The following is a 14,690-nucleotide window of genomic DNA, read 5'->3' as shown; positions in this document are numbered from 1 at the left end:
GATTCTATCTAATGGTCTCACCCCGACTTACCTCACTGAACGGCTCCATTTCTCCACGCCTGCTGGGTGCCTCAGGTCAGCTGACCAGCTTCTGCTAGAGGGTTCAAAGTTTAAGCTGGATCTTAGAGGGGATAGAGCCTTTTCTATTGTTGGTCTCAAACGACGGCACAGCGTCCAGATGCACGTCAAACAAGCATACGATCCGATACGATACGTTATACTTTTATTTTCCCCGTGGGGAACTTTTTCCTGGACTCCGTCCAGCTGCAGTTTACAGTAAAGAAAAAAACAACAGAATAGAAAGAGGTAAAATTAAAATTAAATAAGAAGTGCAGCAATAAGTAGAAGACTTCTCAAAAGTCTTCACAGAAGTATACATGTGTAAAGAAGTACATACATGAGGACTGCTCCTCCACACACATCCTCACTATTCATTTCCAAAACCCATTTTTCTTCCTTGGCTTTTAACACAGCTTAACATCCAGCAATTGCTTTAGCGTCTCATTTATTTGCATTCTTTTAACTTTTTCGTTGTTTCGAAATTATGTTCAATTCTCTTAAGTTCAATTTGGATTCATCTACAGTAAAGTATCGTGGTCCCACTATTATATTATATTTTGTTATGCCACTCTTTATTTGGGGTGTAATTCCACGGCTGGCCACTGTGTAAATTTGAAAGAAGAAGAAGAGAGAAAACAGGAAGTAGGCCTATTTCAAGCTCTGCCTAGTTTTTGCTGATGATTATTTAATGTTAAATCTTCAATGCTGATTTTTACGCCTACAAAAAGCGATGGCTGTAGATTTATTTTATAATGTGCATCTTTGGGCATGATTATTTAAGTATATTTTGAGATTAAAAGTTAAGTTTGTTAGTTTGTAAAAATAAAATAATAATAATAATAATAATAACATAATTTGTTTACTGTACATTATTGTAATACAGTACATACTGTAGATAGGATATACATTTATACAGTAATATAGAATATATTTTTGTCTCATCTGTTGCCCTTGCTCTCTCTCTCAGTGCATTAAATGTTTTTTTCCATCTCAGGGGGCGGCCATTTTGCCTTATACTGCCACCTGCTGTTGACTAAAAATGACGTCACAGTGCCTAAGGACTCAGCTTGCAAATACCACAACCAAACCGCCAAAACAGTTGATTCGTGATATAAAATTGAGTTGGGGATTCATTTGAAGATTTAGTTTAGGGTTAAGGATTGTTTTCATTTTCACTCAGGTGCCACCATACATACGTTCCTAACACTTCACCTACTTTGATGTAATTGAGGTTTAGTTTTACAAGCGATAATTATCTAATGATAGTATTTTTTAAAAAGCTGGATAGGATAATGGTAATTATATGACTAAGTAGAGAAATCACCTATGGATACTAATGAGTTAATCCTGCTTCCCTCAACTGTGAAGTCAATTTGTGAGTGTTTTTGATACTTTCTTCATATTGCTGCATGCACACATGAACACTTGAAAAGTAAGCGTGACTGCATGGGGGGGAAACCCCCCACCCTCCCCCAAAAATCCTATGTCATTTCACAAGGGCTCTTTTGCATTTTTGCATGATGAGGAAATGAAAAAGCACCTTGCAGGCAGGCGTGTTCCTTCCAGCCGCCACGCCTTAGCGCAGCATCATGGGTGGTGTGTGAGCATATTTAAGGAGTGCACCTGCTTTCCAAACGTATTCGCTCACTCCGAGGAAAAGGAAAAAGGACGCATCTAAGGCCACTTTATTTAAAACTTCAAAAACTCAGGTAAGACTCTCCAAATGGACTTTTAGACCACATTGTGTTTTTTAAGTAGGGAAATTTTGTTTTTTTTAAACAAATACTCACATTCTGGAAATACATTTTGACTGCAGACGTACAAAACTAAGTAAGTTAAAATTGTATGAATTGCTTACTTTTATTTGAAATACAAACAGAGTTGGTCTAAAGTGCGTACAATTCTGGGAATTTATAAAATTTCAACTCTAAACATGGTTAAAGGTATTTTATGCGAATGACAAGAAAGATATTGTGGCAATCCAAAAGAAATAATATTTACGAAATTTATAAATTGTGTATTTTTATCCAAAATACAAAGAAGTCCTCCTCGGGTTGCTAAAAGTTGGTGGTTTATTTTTAATTTTATTGTTTCAGATTGTGAACTTTAGATCATGATTAAGAAAAATCTTCAAGAACATACTGCCACTGCCCAAAGGAAATCTCAAAATTTTGTGACTTTGAAATACAAAGAAACCTGACAAGAGTTGCAAAATTCTGAGTTTGTTTAAAATTGTGAACTTTACATCTTCATTAATTAGTTTTAAAAGAATTACCAGAGATAGTTTGTCATCGCCTAATAGAAATAACATTTTGAAATTTTATGAAATGTGAACCCTAGCTAATATGCCTCAAGTTGCAAAATTCAATATATTTTTTTAAAACTATGAACTTTACATCTAAGAGGAATCACGAGGAATATATTGTCACCGACTAATAGAAATGGTCACATTTTGTGAATCTGAAATACTATCACAGTCTGCCAGTGGTTGCTAAATTTGGGAGAATTTTTTTTTAAGTTGTAAACTAGACATCATAATTAAGGGAAATTTACGAGAATCACTAGGAATATATTTGGCGCTGCCCAAAAGAAATCTCTAAAATGTATTAATCTAAAATACACAGAAGCCCTCTGTATGTAAACATCTAGGTTTTATTTGACTTTATTGGGAATTTAACAACATGATTAAGGGGAGCGCATGCGAATCACCAGAAATATTTTCTCGTAACAGAAACCACATTACATTTTATGAATTTTACTTTTGTCCGAAATGCGACAAAATAGAACCCTACTCCTCTTTGAATGTAAATTTTCGACTAGGTTATAAATTTCTGAGATAAATATTATTCATGTACTGTATTAATCATTTAGTTGTTGTTTTTTTAAAGCAAATATTGACATGCTGGAAATATATATTTGAAGTGAGTAATTGCGTCCTTTTTCTCATTTGTCATTTTAGAATGGATCGAGGGCTCATCCTGGTGGTGGCCATGTTGGCTGTTTTGGCGGCACTTCCGGCCGTGCGAGGAACACAACATTTGACTTTCGACAACACCGTGATGGTTTGCTCCCTTCTTCTCATTGACTCAAAACTGACTTTCATGTTTACAAAAAACAACAACAACAACAACGTATATTGAGGGTCACTGAAGATTTTTCTCGGATTTTTACCAACAACACGTAACAAGTAACGTGGAAGACAAATTTTCCATAAGGCCTCCAAAAGGAGTTTTTTTGGTTTGGCTTGATACCACCAAAAAACGCAAAATGGCTCAATTGAAGGCTTAATTGTGTTTGATACACAAATTGGCTTCACTAAAGATTGTCTTTGATGATAAATGTTTTTTAATGTTTCCAAAAACACCTGTGTGAGGTCCGTTCAAGACTTGTCTTTGACGTTACCAAAAATACAGATGGAAATCTGATGACTCAAATGGTCTTTGATGCTCACCTAAACGGAGAAGTTCTCGCTTTGTTGAAGATGGTCTTTGATGCTTACAAAACATAGCTGAGATTGATTAGACTTGAACGTCTTTGATGCTACTAAAAACGCGTGTTCACTGAAGACTAAATTTCCATTGACGTTTACAAAACCACGCTAGTTAGACTCACTAAAGACTACATACGTGATGTTTTCAGAGCAACAAAGTCCAAGACTCCAAATCATCTTTGGCACTTCCTGTTTTTTTGTTTTGCAAAACTGTCCGACTTCCTTTCAGCAAATAATTAAAGGCAAATCTTTGCATGGTCTTCTCAGGCAAACGTCACCCGAGAAGGCTGCGGCGTAACCAATCTGTGTCTGGAGTTGCCAAACGACTGCGACCCTGCGAACAACAACACCGGATGTTTGTTTGTGTCCTTGAACGCGGACGCGCCCATGTCCTCCGACAGCTTCAACCTGACCGTCAGGCTCAGCGGAAACTCCTCGGATTTAATTGCCTTTGGACTCACGCAGAATTTCGTTACGGTGAGAGGAACATGAAACCATATCAGAGAGCCAGCCAAAAGAAATTGGCAAGAATATTTTGATGGTGCCCAGTAGAAATCACGTAACTCCAAATTTCCGTTCGCCTTGAGATGTCAATAACTACTTGACCTTCTAACAACATTGACGGCAACTAAAGGAAATTAACAAGAGTATATTGGTAGCGCGCAATAGAAATGAATCTGAAATACAATGAAGTTTGCCTAATGTTGCCAAATTACAGGATGATGTTTGCGTCATCATTAAAGGAAATGTATGAGTCAATTAGAAATCACTGCATTCCGTGAATCCAAAATACAAAGACGCCCACAGAGGGTAGCCAAATTGTGTCTTTGGATTTCACATTTGTAACTTTCCATCATCATGAGGAGAATATTGTACCGCTCAATAGAAATTAGTCATCTAATCATTTTGCAAACTTTTTTTTTTGTTTGTTAACCCAACACCCCCACCACCGGGAGGTCCAAAAATGTCAGGAATTTTGTTTAATAGTGAAATGAATATCATGATGACAAGGAATTTATGGGAATAACACAATAGAAATCTCTGATTGAAACATTTGGGACTTGTGTAGTCTTATTGGCAACAAAAAAGCCAGCGTAGTGTTGGCAGATTCCACATATTTTCAAAATGACAAACTTTTCACCATCTTTAGAATGGTTGATTGTCTTAAATCCCGTTTTTGTGATCATGAATGAACTCATCAGTCTTTGTCATCACACAGGACACCACCCAGCTGTTTGTCTGCGGAACCAACGGCACGGAATTTTTCTTCGAAACCCTGCTGAGAAGCTCGAACGGTAGTCTGATGCCAAACGAGAGGGTAAGCCATCCATTCTTCCTTCTTTCCTGCCTGGCATCATTCCGAAACCATCCTGTCCTAAAATGTCTTGTGAGCAAACATTGTTGTTGAGCTCATGTGACGGCTTCGCATGCAATTAGTCAGTCAAAACCTGTTCCTGTGTCAACTCCAGAAAAAAAGTGACGGCAGATCGAGAATGTTCTCAGCAAAGTCAAAACCAAACGGCCTGAATAATTCTTATGGGAGTCGTTTGCAGGGAAATAGTTTAGACCGCTTTCATTTAGATTTTTGTAAATACATTCTTTTTCCACCAAAAAGCAAATTTTTGTTGATGCTGGTATTTTATAGAAGAAAAGGGATGTTTGAGGCGTCACTATAAAGAAAAAATTATTAGCATAAAAGTCACTGTTATCACAGAATACATCTTTTTACCCCAAAAAATTGTTTTCTGCATTCTGGGGTCCAAAATGGGTGGTTTGGGTGAAACAAACCCATGTTCTACTGATTACTAAAAAGAAGAAAAAATTTAAATTTTGTGGTGAAAAAAGATAGTCCAATCTTTCGTCTGGTAGTTTCTGCATGTACATAAAACACAATATTTAACACGTATGATGAGACAGAATTCTCTAAATTGGTTGGCTGTCTCAATAGGTTTTCTTTTTTTTTTGTTTTTCAAAGGATGGCACTGAAAGAGTTGTTTAAAAAAAGTTTTAATTGTAATCTTTTCATTCAAAATTTTTTGACATTTTTTCATTTCAGTTGGCAATACAGAAATGCACTGTAGCAAATGGTTTTAAGTGTTTTCAAAGTAAAAAGAAATGTTTTAAAATGGCATATTTTGGGGTGGGGGGCAAAGCTAATCCATTCAGGTTTCTTGGAGGACAATATCTTTTTATTTCAAGGATTTGTACATCTTTAAATTAAACAAGGTATCTAATTATCAATACATTTAGCAATTAATTTGTTTAGTTGCTGATTAATTGATGAACTGCTGCACCTCTAACAAACACGCCAAAATAGAGCTGATTCCATAATGTCCTATTTGACATGCTTAAACCAAACTGCACGATTTTGATTATAATCAAGAAAAAACATGAGCGATTAGAAGCTATTTTTGTTGTTATGGTTGTCAACAAATGCAGTTTAAGATGCATATGCCATTAACAATGGGCAAAACATTGAAGAAGCAAGGATGGTCTAATCTAATGATTTTTTTCCCCGTGCAGTTGAGCGTGCCCTTGTAAACAAAAATATTTTTTATTTTTTCGTGTACCCTCAAATGCCATATATAGGGTTAATTTTTATAGCCAAGATTTTTTTTTTTAAAGATCTACTTTGTCAGGATAAAGTTGTAGTTTTACAGGAATGTTTTTTTCCAAAGTTGTCAAAGAAACAAAACTCAAATAGTTTTATTGTCATTGTAATATAGTCCAATTTTTTAACAGCATGTGTGAAAATGCAAAAGATTTTTATGTATGACATCATACACCGGCAACTTCATCCAAGTTACTTTGCAATGGAGGCCTCAAGGCTGTTTGTTCTGTGCACATGAATAACAAACAGAAGTTGTTGGGTTCCCCCCCCGTTCACATCACGCCTCATGTGAGCCTCACCCTTCCTAACTTCTTTCCTTACCACGCCCTCAGAACACGAGCCAGATCCGCAACAGACTGAACGGGACCCTCATCCAATGTGAATTTATCATTCCAAATCTGAACACAAGGATGATGGGCGAGATGTTGGACGGCACCACGGCCGTTGTCATTGTGGGAAATGGAACGGTGAACGCTACCACCGGTAAGTGGCGTGTCTTGTTTTGGGGTCTTTTTAAGTGGCTGCTTTCACACCTGGAGTTTGACAAACGGGTTCATAAACAATGCCGTGCTAGAGCTCGGACCACGCCTCGCAGCAGGTCTTAGACCGGTTGATTTGGTTTGGACCTGGGAGGTTTCATCATTATTAAGAAAACGGTAGGAGAATTACAGGGAATATATCAATGCCGCCCAATAGAAATCATCTAGTTCCACGTTTGGTAATCTTAAAATCAAAGAAACATGTTCTATGGTAGCAACATTTTTATGATTTCCGACATTCCGTCATTATTGAGGAGGATTTTACTTATGGAAACTTGAGAAGTACAAGGGAAAAATGATGATCACTTAATGGAAATCATGTTACACATTTTATGAAGGAAAGAACCGAATCTTAAGGTTGCCAAATTCCATGGGTTTCCAAAACAGAGAACTTTATGACACCATTCAGGGGAATTTATGGGAATTACAAAAAATATGCCAGTGCCTAATAGAAATCAGGGATCTTAATATTGTGATTTTTTGTAAAAAATAAAATAAAATTAAAAGACAGCCCCATGTATGGTTGACAAATTCTGTGAATTTTTCGAAATTGAGAATGTTGCATCATCACTGAAGGGAGTTTGTGATAACCCAGAATGTATCTGCACGTCCCAATAGAAATCATGCATCACCAAATTTTACGAGTTGTATATTTGAAACACAAAAAAAAGGTCTCCAAATTTGGACAATTTTCCAAATTGTGAACATTACACAATCGTGAAGTGAAGTTACGGCAATTACCAAGAATTTGCTATTGCCACCCAATAGAAATCTCCAGATTCTGTGAATCCGAGTGTGAGTGCAAGAGTGAAAGCTTTTTACAGTACATACGTGAAGGGATTCATGTCTGGAAGTGGATGCATGGAAATGTTCTAAAGCACTCGTTGTTCTGACTTCTTCAGGACGGACCCAGAATTTCATGAGTCTTCTGTTCACCGCACAACCAGTCAACCTCACCAACGCTAATGGCAACGTCATCGAACCCACCCTTACTCTGAACATTAATCGGGACGGCTGCGGAAACAACAAATTGTGCGTTGAGACACCGGCCGACTGCAACCCTCAGAACGACCCCGCGTGTTTGTTCACGTCGTTGGACACCATCGATGCCACGATGGAAACCTTCAACATCTTGGTGGAGCTCGCCGGACAGTCCGCCGGATACGTCGCCATGGGACTCACACCAACTCTGTCAGAGGTGAGATACAACCGGGATTGCCGACTGTTCGGAATCAAATACGATGATGAGATTTGGTGATTTTTTCCCAAAAATTATTTAAGATTTATCTACGGGAATTACAAGGATTTTGGTGTCCAATAGAAATCTGACTATTTTATTTATACAAAATACAAAAAAAAAAGACCACCTAGTGTTGCAGAAATCTGCCCAGTTGAAAGAACAATTGTGAACTATCCGTTATTAGGGAAATGTATGTAAATAACCAGGAAAATTGTGTTGTTGCCCAATTGAAATTCTCAATTTTTTTTAAAAATACTTCAGGGGTATTCATGGGAATTGCCAGGAATATTTTGTTTCCGCCCAAGAGAAATCTCAAAATTGTATGTAGTGCATATCGGTGGTTTTCTCCGAAATACAACGGAGCCTATCTAGAAGCAAAAATGTGGGATTTTTTTTATTTATTTAATTGTGAACTTTAAATGATTATTCAGCTAAATTTCCGGGAATTACCTGGAAGGTTTTGTTCCCACCCAACAGGAAACTGGTCACATTACGAAATATGATGGATTGCGTAGCTTCAAATGAACAAAGGAGTTTACTTACATGCAAAACCATGTGTTTTTTTTTTGTTTTTTTTACATTTATTTATTGTGAACTGTCCAGGAAACTCTTGTTTCCCAAAACATAAATCTCTAAGTTGTGGTGACTTTTTTTTTCTTAATTCAAAAGATTTTTATTTTGAAACTGTGAACTTTACATCAAGACTAAAGGGAAAATGTCTTCGCCCGATAGAAATCTCCAAGCCCATCTAGGGTTGCACAACTCTGGGATTTGTGTGTGTGCTTTCAGTCATGAGTAGAATTTCATCCATCTTTCTATTTGTGTCTCCTCAGGGTGTCACCAATCTTTACATCTGCGGCAGAAACAGCAGCGACGACAACTCGTTTGTATTCCTCACAGTGGACCAAAACAACACCAACAATGCATTCACTTTAGTGGACAGGGTGAGGCTTCCAATTTAATTCCACATAAATGCTATCTATCAGATGCTGGGGTGCGAGCAGGTCCCAAGTTGAAAATCGAGCAAGTTGAGTCCTTACTAAATATACATTTTTTAAATCAAGTCGTTAAAAGTCCTAAAATTGCCAACTTAAGTCTGACTCAAGTCAAGTCACATGACTGTGGTGACTCAAGTCTCTGGTGTCAACAGCTCCTTGATCCACATTTTCTCTTAATTACACGCCATTTTGTCTAAATGTACACCATGTCTGCTGTTTCTCTGTCTTCACAGCAAGTGGCCGATCTCCGTTACGCCGTCAATGGGACGTCCATCCAATGTACCTTCACCATCGTCGGCATAAATTCCACTTCCATGAGCAGACAGGATATCACAGGAACCAGCAACAGCGTGGTGTTGGGAACTGGAGCATCCATACAAGATAGTAAGTGAGACACTCGAACCTGTTGGCCATGACGATGAAGACATTCCTCACCCCTGCTTCCTTCCTCCAGATGAAATTAGTGAGTTTGACCTCAGAGAAAGCACCCCAGTCTTGGACATCTCGGACGCCGGCGCCAACATCGTCATACCGGTGGTTTTGTCACCTTTGAACATCACTCGGGAAGGCTGCGGCACCACCAATCTGTGTCTGGAGACGCCAGTCGCCTGCGACCCCGTGATGGACCTCATGTGTCAGTTCGTATCAAGCAATTTCTCCGTGTCCAGTAACAACGCTTTCAACTTGACCGTCAGACTAAGCGGATATTCCATGGGTTACTTTGCACTCGGACTGTCTCAGAGTCAGAATTTAACGGAGGTGAGGCAAACTGTCTGATCAGATGGTGTAGAACCAGAGGGAGGTGGTAGAAAACTGACGCCAGGATTTTTCTCTCCATTTTATTCACAGGGCACAAGCACAGTTTTCGCCTGTGGAAACGACACTGAGACTGGCCAATTATTCCTCCGAATTTTTACCAGAAACAACATGGATGGCACTTTTACTTCAGTTAACAGGGTGAGGTTTCCACTTGGCACTTGCCCATTGCTATCTCCTCATAAAGCTACACTTGGGCATTTTCCCCCTCTCAAATATGAGCAGAACCAGTAAATTAAAGGTCCCAGAGCAGTGGTTCTTAACCTTGAAAATAAAGTCAAATATATTCAAGATATAGATAGAGTTTACTGGTGAGCAAAATGAACAGGGAAAGTAGCCGTTAAAACAACCACCGCTGCTTTCATAAGATGGGACCCAGGGGCAGCAGCAGACACAATGAAAACCGCAGAGGCCCCAGATTGGAACCCTGTGGAACACCATGCATTCCGTTATACATGTGAATTCATATCGCACATATTCATCCGACCAAAATCTTTTTTTGCTCAACATAGTTAGTACGAAGGGGTTACAACAAAGACATCACACGATGTACCATGATCACGAGAGTCGACTGAGTGCACCAAATTTCCCCGCAGAACAATTAGGCCAAGCAATGTAGCGTGGTCGTCTTCAGCCAATGTTGGCCACACAGGGCGGATCATCACCAATCATATGAGTCGGGTGTGTGTCTTGACCTCTGGCGAACCTCTGAGACTGACTTACAAGACAACTAGGTAAAAGTTTCAAGGGCAAGCTTCTTGAACCTGGAGATGATTAACCCACTAGCTGGGTTGGTCAATTACTAAATAAATTAGTCCTCCAAAAGTCCACAAGGTACAGCTTCTAAACCACTTAAGAGTATTAGTACCCAACAGGATTAGTAACTTCGTTACTGTGGTCCGAACACTGAATTGGTGCTCTAAAAGGGCCCAGCATAGCATTTCTAAAACAGAACTAAAATCAGACGACAGTTTCAACAGCCCAGAAATTAAATCGGTCCTCCAAAAGTGCTAAGTGTAAGGATCCTGAACTTTTCAAGTAGAGCACCCACTCACAAGGTCAGAAACTTACCCCAGAAATAAAGCCAGGTTGTTTACTGCTCACTGCTATAAAAAAAAAAACAATACGTTGTCTAAGGCATGTACTCAACAACCTTCCCAACACGACCTTCTCTCCACAGGACGTTGACAATGCCATCATCGAGGTGGAAAACAGGTCCATCGATTGCCAGTTTACCATCCCTAATTTAAACTCAGCGGAACTCAGGGAGACCAACGGGACCATCGCACAGGTCTTCCTAGCAAACGGAACGTTGACTCAAAGTAAGTCCAAAAACGCTCAACCAAAAGTAAGCATGGAGGTGTTTTGGAGGGTTTCACCTCTCTTTGCCATCACTCTACAGGTGGTCTCAACCCTTTGATTGTCCTTGTGGAGGATCGGTTGAACCTTACCTCAGCCACTGGTCAGATCACCGAAAGCGCCGTTGATAATGGCGCCCGGGCTGAAAGGAGCAGTGGCGGTAAGCCAAAATTTTATTTTAAATAGCTCTTGGGCTGGGGGTTTGGGCTGGGAGGTGGGGGGTTAATCGGGTCAAAAATGCCCCCATCCAAATTTTGTAGTTATTTAATGCAGAAAGGGTCTTATTAAATTAGTAACCCACAAAACAACCCAATCTTTTGGGTTGTTTGTGGGTTATTCATTCGAACCAACTTTTTGGGTTAATTGAATAACCCAATTGAATTGAGTAAAAAATTAACTGACCCAAACTTTTTGAGTCATTTAAATGTGCTCATGTCAATTTGTTAGGTTGCTTTGTTAGTTATGTATGCATTGTAAAAACAGTTGGGTTAAAAATAACCCAACTATGGGTAAAAAACTGACCAATCCTCTACTTGGGTCAATTTGACCCAACTTTCTGGGGGGCGGTTTATACAAAATGACCCAATTTTTTTGACCTAAGTAAAGGATCTGGACAATATTTCAGTTTTACACTGAAAGAACCATTTCTTGACTCAAAGTTGGTTCAAATTGACCCAAGTAGAGGATTGGTAAAAAAAAATTACCCAGTTTTTACCCTACATTGTTTTATACAAAATTACCCTTTTTTTTAACCTAAGTAAAGGATCTAACCAATATTTATGAGTTGTTTTACACTGAATGAACCATTTGTTGACTCAAAGTTGGGTCAAATTGACCCATAAAGTGGATCGGTTCATTTTTGATCCATGATTGGGTTACTTTTGACCCAAATGTTTTTAGAGTGTTGGTTATTCATTAGACCCAAATTTTGGGGTTAATTTAATAACCCAATTGAATTGGTTAAAAAATGAACCAACCCCGCTTTTGCGATTATTTAACCCAAAAAGGGTCCAATTAAATTAATAACACACAATGTTACCATTTTAGGGGGATTGTTTTGCGAGTTATTCATTCGACCCAACTTTTTGGGTTAAGTGAATGACCCAAAAAGTTGGGTTGGTCCCTTTTCGACACCAATTTTGGGGTATTTTTTACCCAACTGATTTTTGAGTGTATGCAAATGCGTCTTGCGTTGTTCCTGAAAGGATTAGGCCGCATCGTTTGGAATCAATGCAACTACAGAGATATCAAATCGACGCCTCCTTAAAATAATCGTCTATGGTTTTTTTCCCCCCAGATTTTTCAAGATACACAAAAAATTGAACCATTTGCATCATGAGGAGATGATTTAGGCAAAAATGACTTTGTCAATTATTTTAAGAGGGTGACACACCGCCAACGTCAAAATACAAGCACGGACAATAATGATGTATTCATCAATGCTTTGTTAAGCTTTTTTTTGGGAAGTTGGCCACTGCATCTGCCGAGTGTTGAAAGCACACCTCACAACTTAACAAAAGTTCTCGCAGTCAGAATACCAAATTGCTCCTCCAAAAGTTCCAAGGGTTAGTTAGGTTTCTGAACCTTTCTCGAGAGGAGCACTACCCACAAACATTAGACAAGGGTTCTTGCAGTCTGAACTTTTGGAGGACCAATTAAGAATTGGTCCTCCAAAAGTTCCTTGCCTGAACATTTGGGACAACCCTCCCATCAGGCTTAGTAAACTTACCCCAAAAAGTCAAGTTAAGGCAAGAGTCTTGGCGGCAAAAAGAAATGCATTTGTCAATTGTCAGGTTCAAGACATGGTGGAAAGTTACTCAAAAATGTGTCAATTCTCTTCCCCTCCCAGCCATGCTGATCCTGCTGAGCCTCGTCACACTGCTGGCTGCGTTCCGAGGCTAAGAAGAGTCAGAAACAAGACGAGTACCGCCAACCGTTTCGCTGACGATAGTTACAGTGCTCGCTGCACGCCTGTAAAAACACATCGTGTGTTCTGACACATTTTTTGTTTGTTTTTGTCTGTTTGCATGTATTCCTTTTGACTACTTAGCAGTGTAAAAAGCCATTAGTGGGATTTGCGTTGAGCTGCGACGTCTCGTATGACGGGTGCAGCTTTCATGAAAACAGCTCATTAGACTCTCTTAGTCGTGTCTAGTCTGACGAGTTTGAACTGTTTGAGTTAGAAACCCAGCCCTCATCACAATTATTTGTTATCCGTGTTCATTTGTTATCTGCCAGCGATGTAAAGTATTTATGGATGGCTAAACAGCATGAATAAAGTTGAAGCTATGAGTAAACTTGAAGATTGTTCAGATGTGATTGTGACACATACAAAATCCAAAATGTCCTCTGCAAAACAGTCAACAAAGAACGGGAACTTTTTCCCTTCAGAAGAAATTCTGTTTTTATTCTTAAGACTTATTTAGCAGTGAACCGCTTAAAATCCTAGCCTGGTTTCCTTTTTCCATAGTTCCATAGCCATAAAAAAAAAGTTTCAAGAAGCTAAATTAAACACAAGTCTGCTTTTTTTGGGGGGTTTGAAGCAGCCATTTTTGGCTCATTTGATCCATTTCCATGAGTTCTTCAAAAAGAGACTGGTAAAGATTTCGTTTAACAATATTTCAACCATGCGTACAGTACTAGACAGACAGGCACACATAAATTTGAGTTTGCATTATTGCCTATAGGAGTGCCTCGACAGCAAACTTTCATAACTCACTATGAACCACAAAGCTCTAATTAAACAATGCTTGAGTCATTATACTACAATTATGTTCAATCGGTAAGTTGCTGATTCAACGGCGAGGTGCTGTCGCCTCGCCTCGCAGTGGAACGACAAATCTTCAACATTAAAGGTGAACGGCACGTAATCAGCCCATGCGAGGAGAGAATATTTTCATTGCCATTTGTTGCTGGGATTATGCAAAAAGAAACGCTGGCAGTTCCCATAACTATTGGTAGGAGGGGCAGAGCGTCAAGAAGGGCGTGTGAAACCTCAGACCTTCATTTCCTCCTTGAGTATGCCAAAGTGTACAAGAGATGTTTGCTATTACAAATTATACACGTTTGGCCTTGGCTGAGGTCGACTGACTTTCAAGCTCACTTCTTGCAACGTATATGCAGGTTGCTAAATTTTTTGGGCCATTTGGATAAAATCTTAGCCGCAAAATGTGAGCAATAGGACTGGGCAACATGGGCTCAATCCAATCATCACTATTTAATAATCATAAGTTTGACATACTTTTTATAGACTGAATGAAATGTTTGCATACCTACAAGCTTCCGAGCTACTTACAAGTTTAAGACTAAGGCCAATCTAAGGCCACGTAAGACCCCGAATTGACAAAATGTGCCCATTACGAGTGAGCGATAAAGGCTCAATCCAGTCACAAACATTTCATTTAATTCAGTCATTTGGCCACACTTTCGAAATTCGATATGAAATGTTAGAAAGGAAAGGAAAGTATAAAGGAGCATAATTTAAGACTTTTTAAGACCGATGTAAGTCACTGATAAACTCAACGACCTCACCTCAGCAAAATTGGGACCCTGGGGAGATATGGTTGGATGATTATGG

At 39.0% G+C, this 14,690-nt stretch overlaps 1 protein-coding gene across 1 annotated transcript; it reads left to right on the top strand.

Annotated features, from left to right (window-relative positions):
- The first annotated feature begins 1,702 nt into the window (after positions 1-1,702).
- On the top strand, positions 1,703-13,416 carry LOC144042662 (uncharacterized). The gene is made up of 13 exons (XM_077555532.1): positions 1,703-1,769; positions 3,020-3,122; positions 3,818-4,027; positions 4,770-4,868; positions 6,494-6,644; positions 7,603-7,898; positions 8,774-8,884; positions 9,172-9,322; positions 9,393-9,697; positions 9,788-9,895; positions 10,935-11,076; positions 11,157-11,273; positions 12,963-13,416. Exons 2-13 carry the CDS (start codon positions 3,021-3,023, stop codon positions 13,013-13,015), a joined length of 1,845 nt encoding a protein of 614 aa, XP_077411658.1. The 5' UTR covers positions 1,703-1,769; position 3,020; the 3' UTR covers positions 13,016-13,416.
- The last annotated feature ends 1,274 nt before the right edge of the window (positions 13,417-14,690 follow it).

This window comes from Vanacampus margaritifer, chromosome 2, assembly GCF_051991255.1.
Source record: "Vanacampus margaritifer isolate UIUO_Vmar chromosome 2, RoL_Vmar_1.0, whole genome shotgun sequence".
NCBI classification, from domain to species: domain Eukaryota; kingdom Metazoa; phylum Chordata; class Actinopteri; order Syngnathiformes; family Syngnathidae; genus Vanacampus; species Vanacampus margaritifer.
Note: the sequence above shows the minus strand (reverse complement) of the source record. Positions and strands in the feature narration are given on the sequence as shown.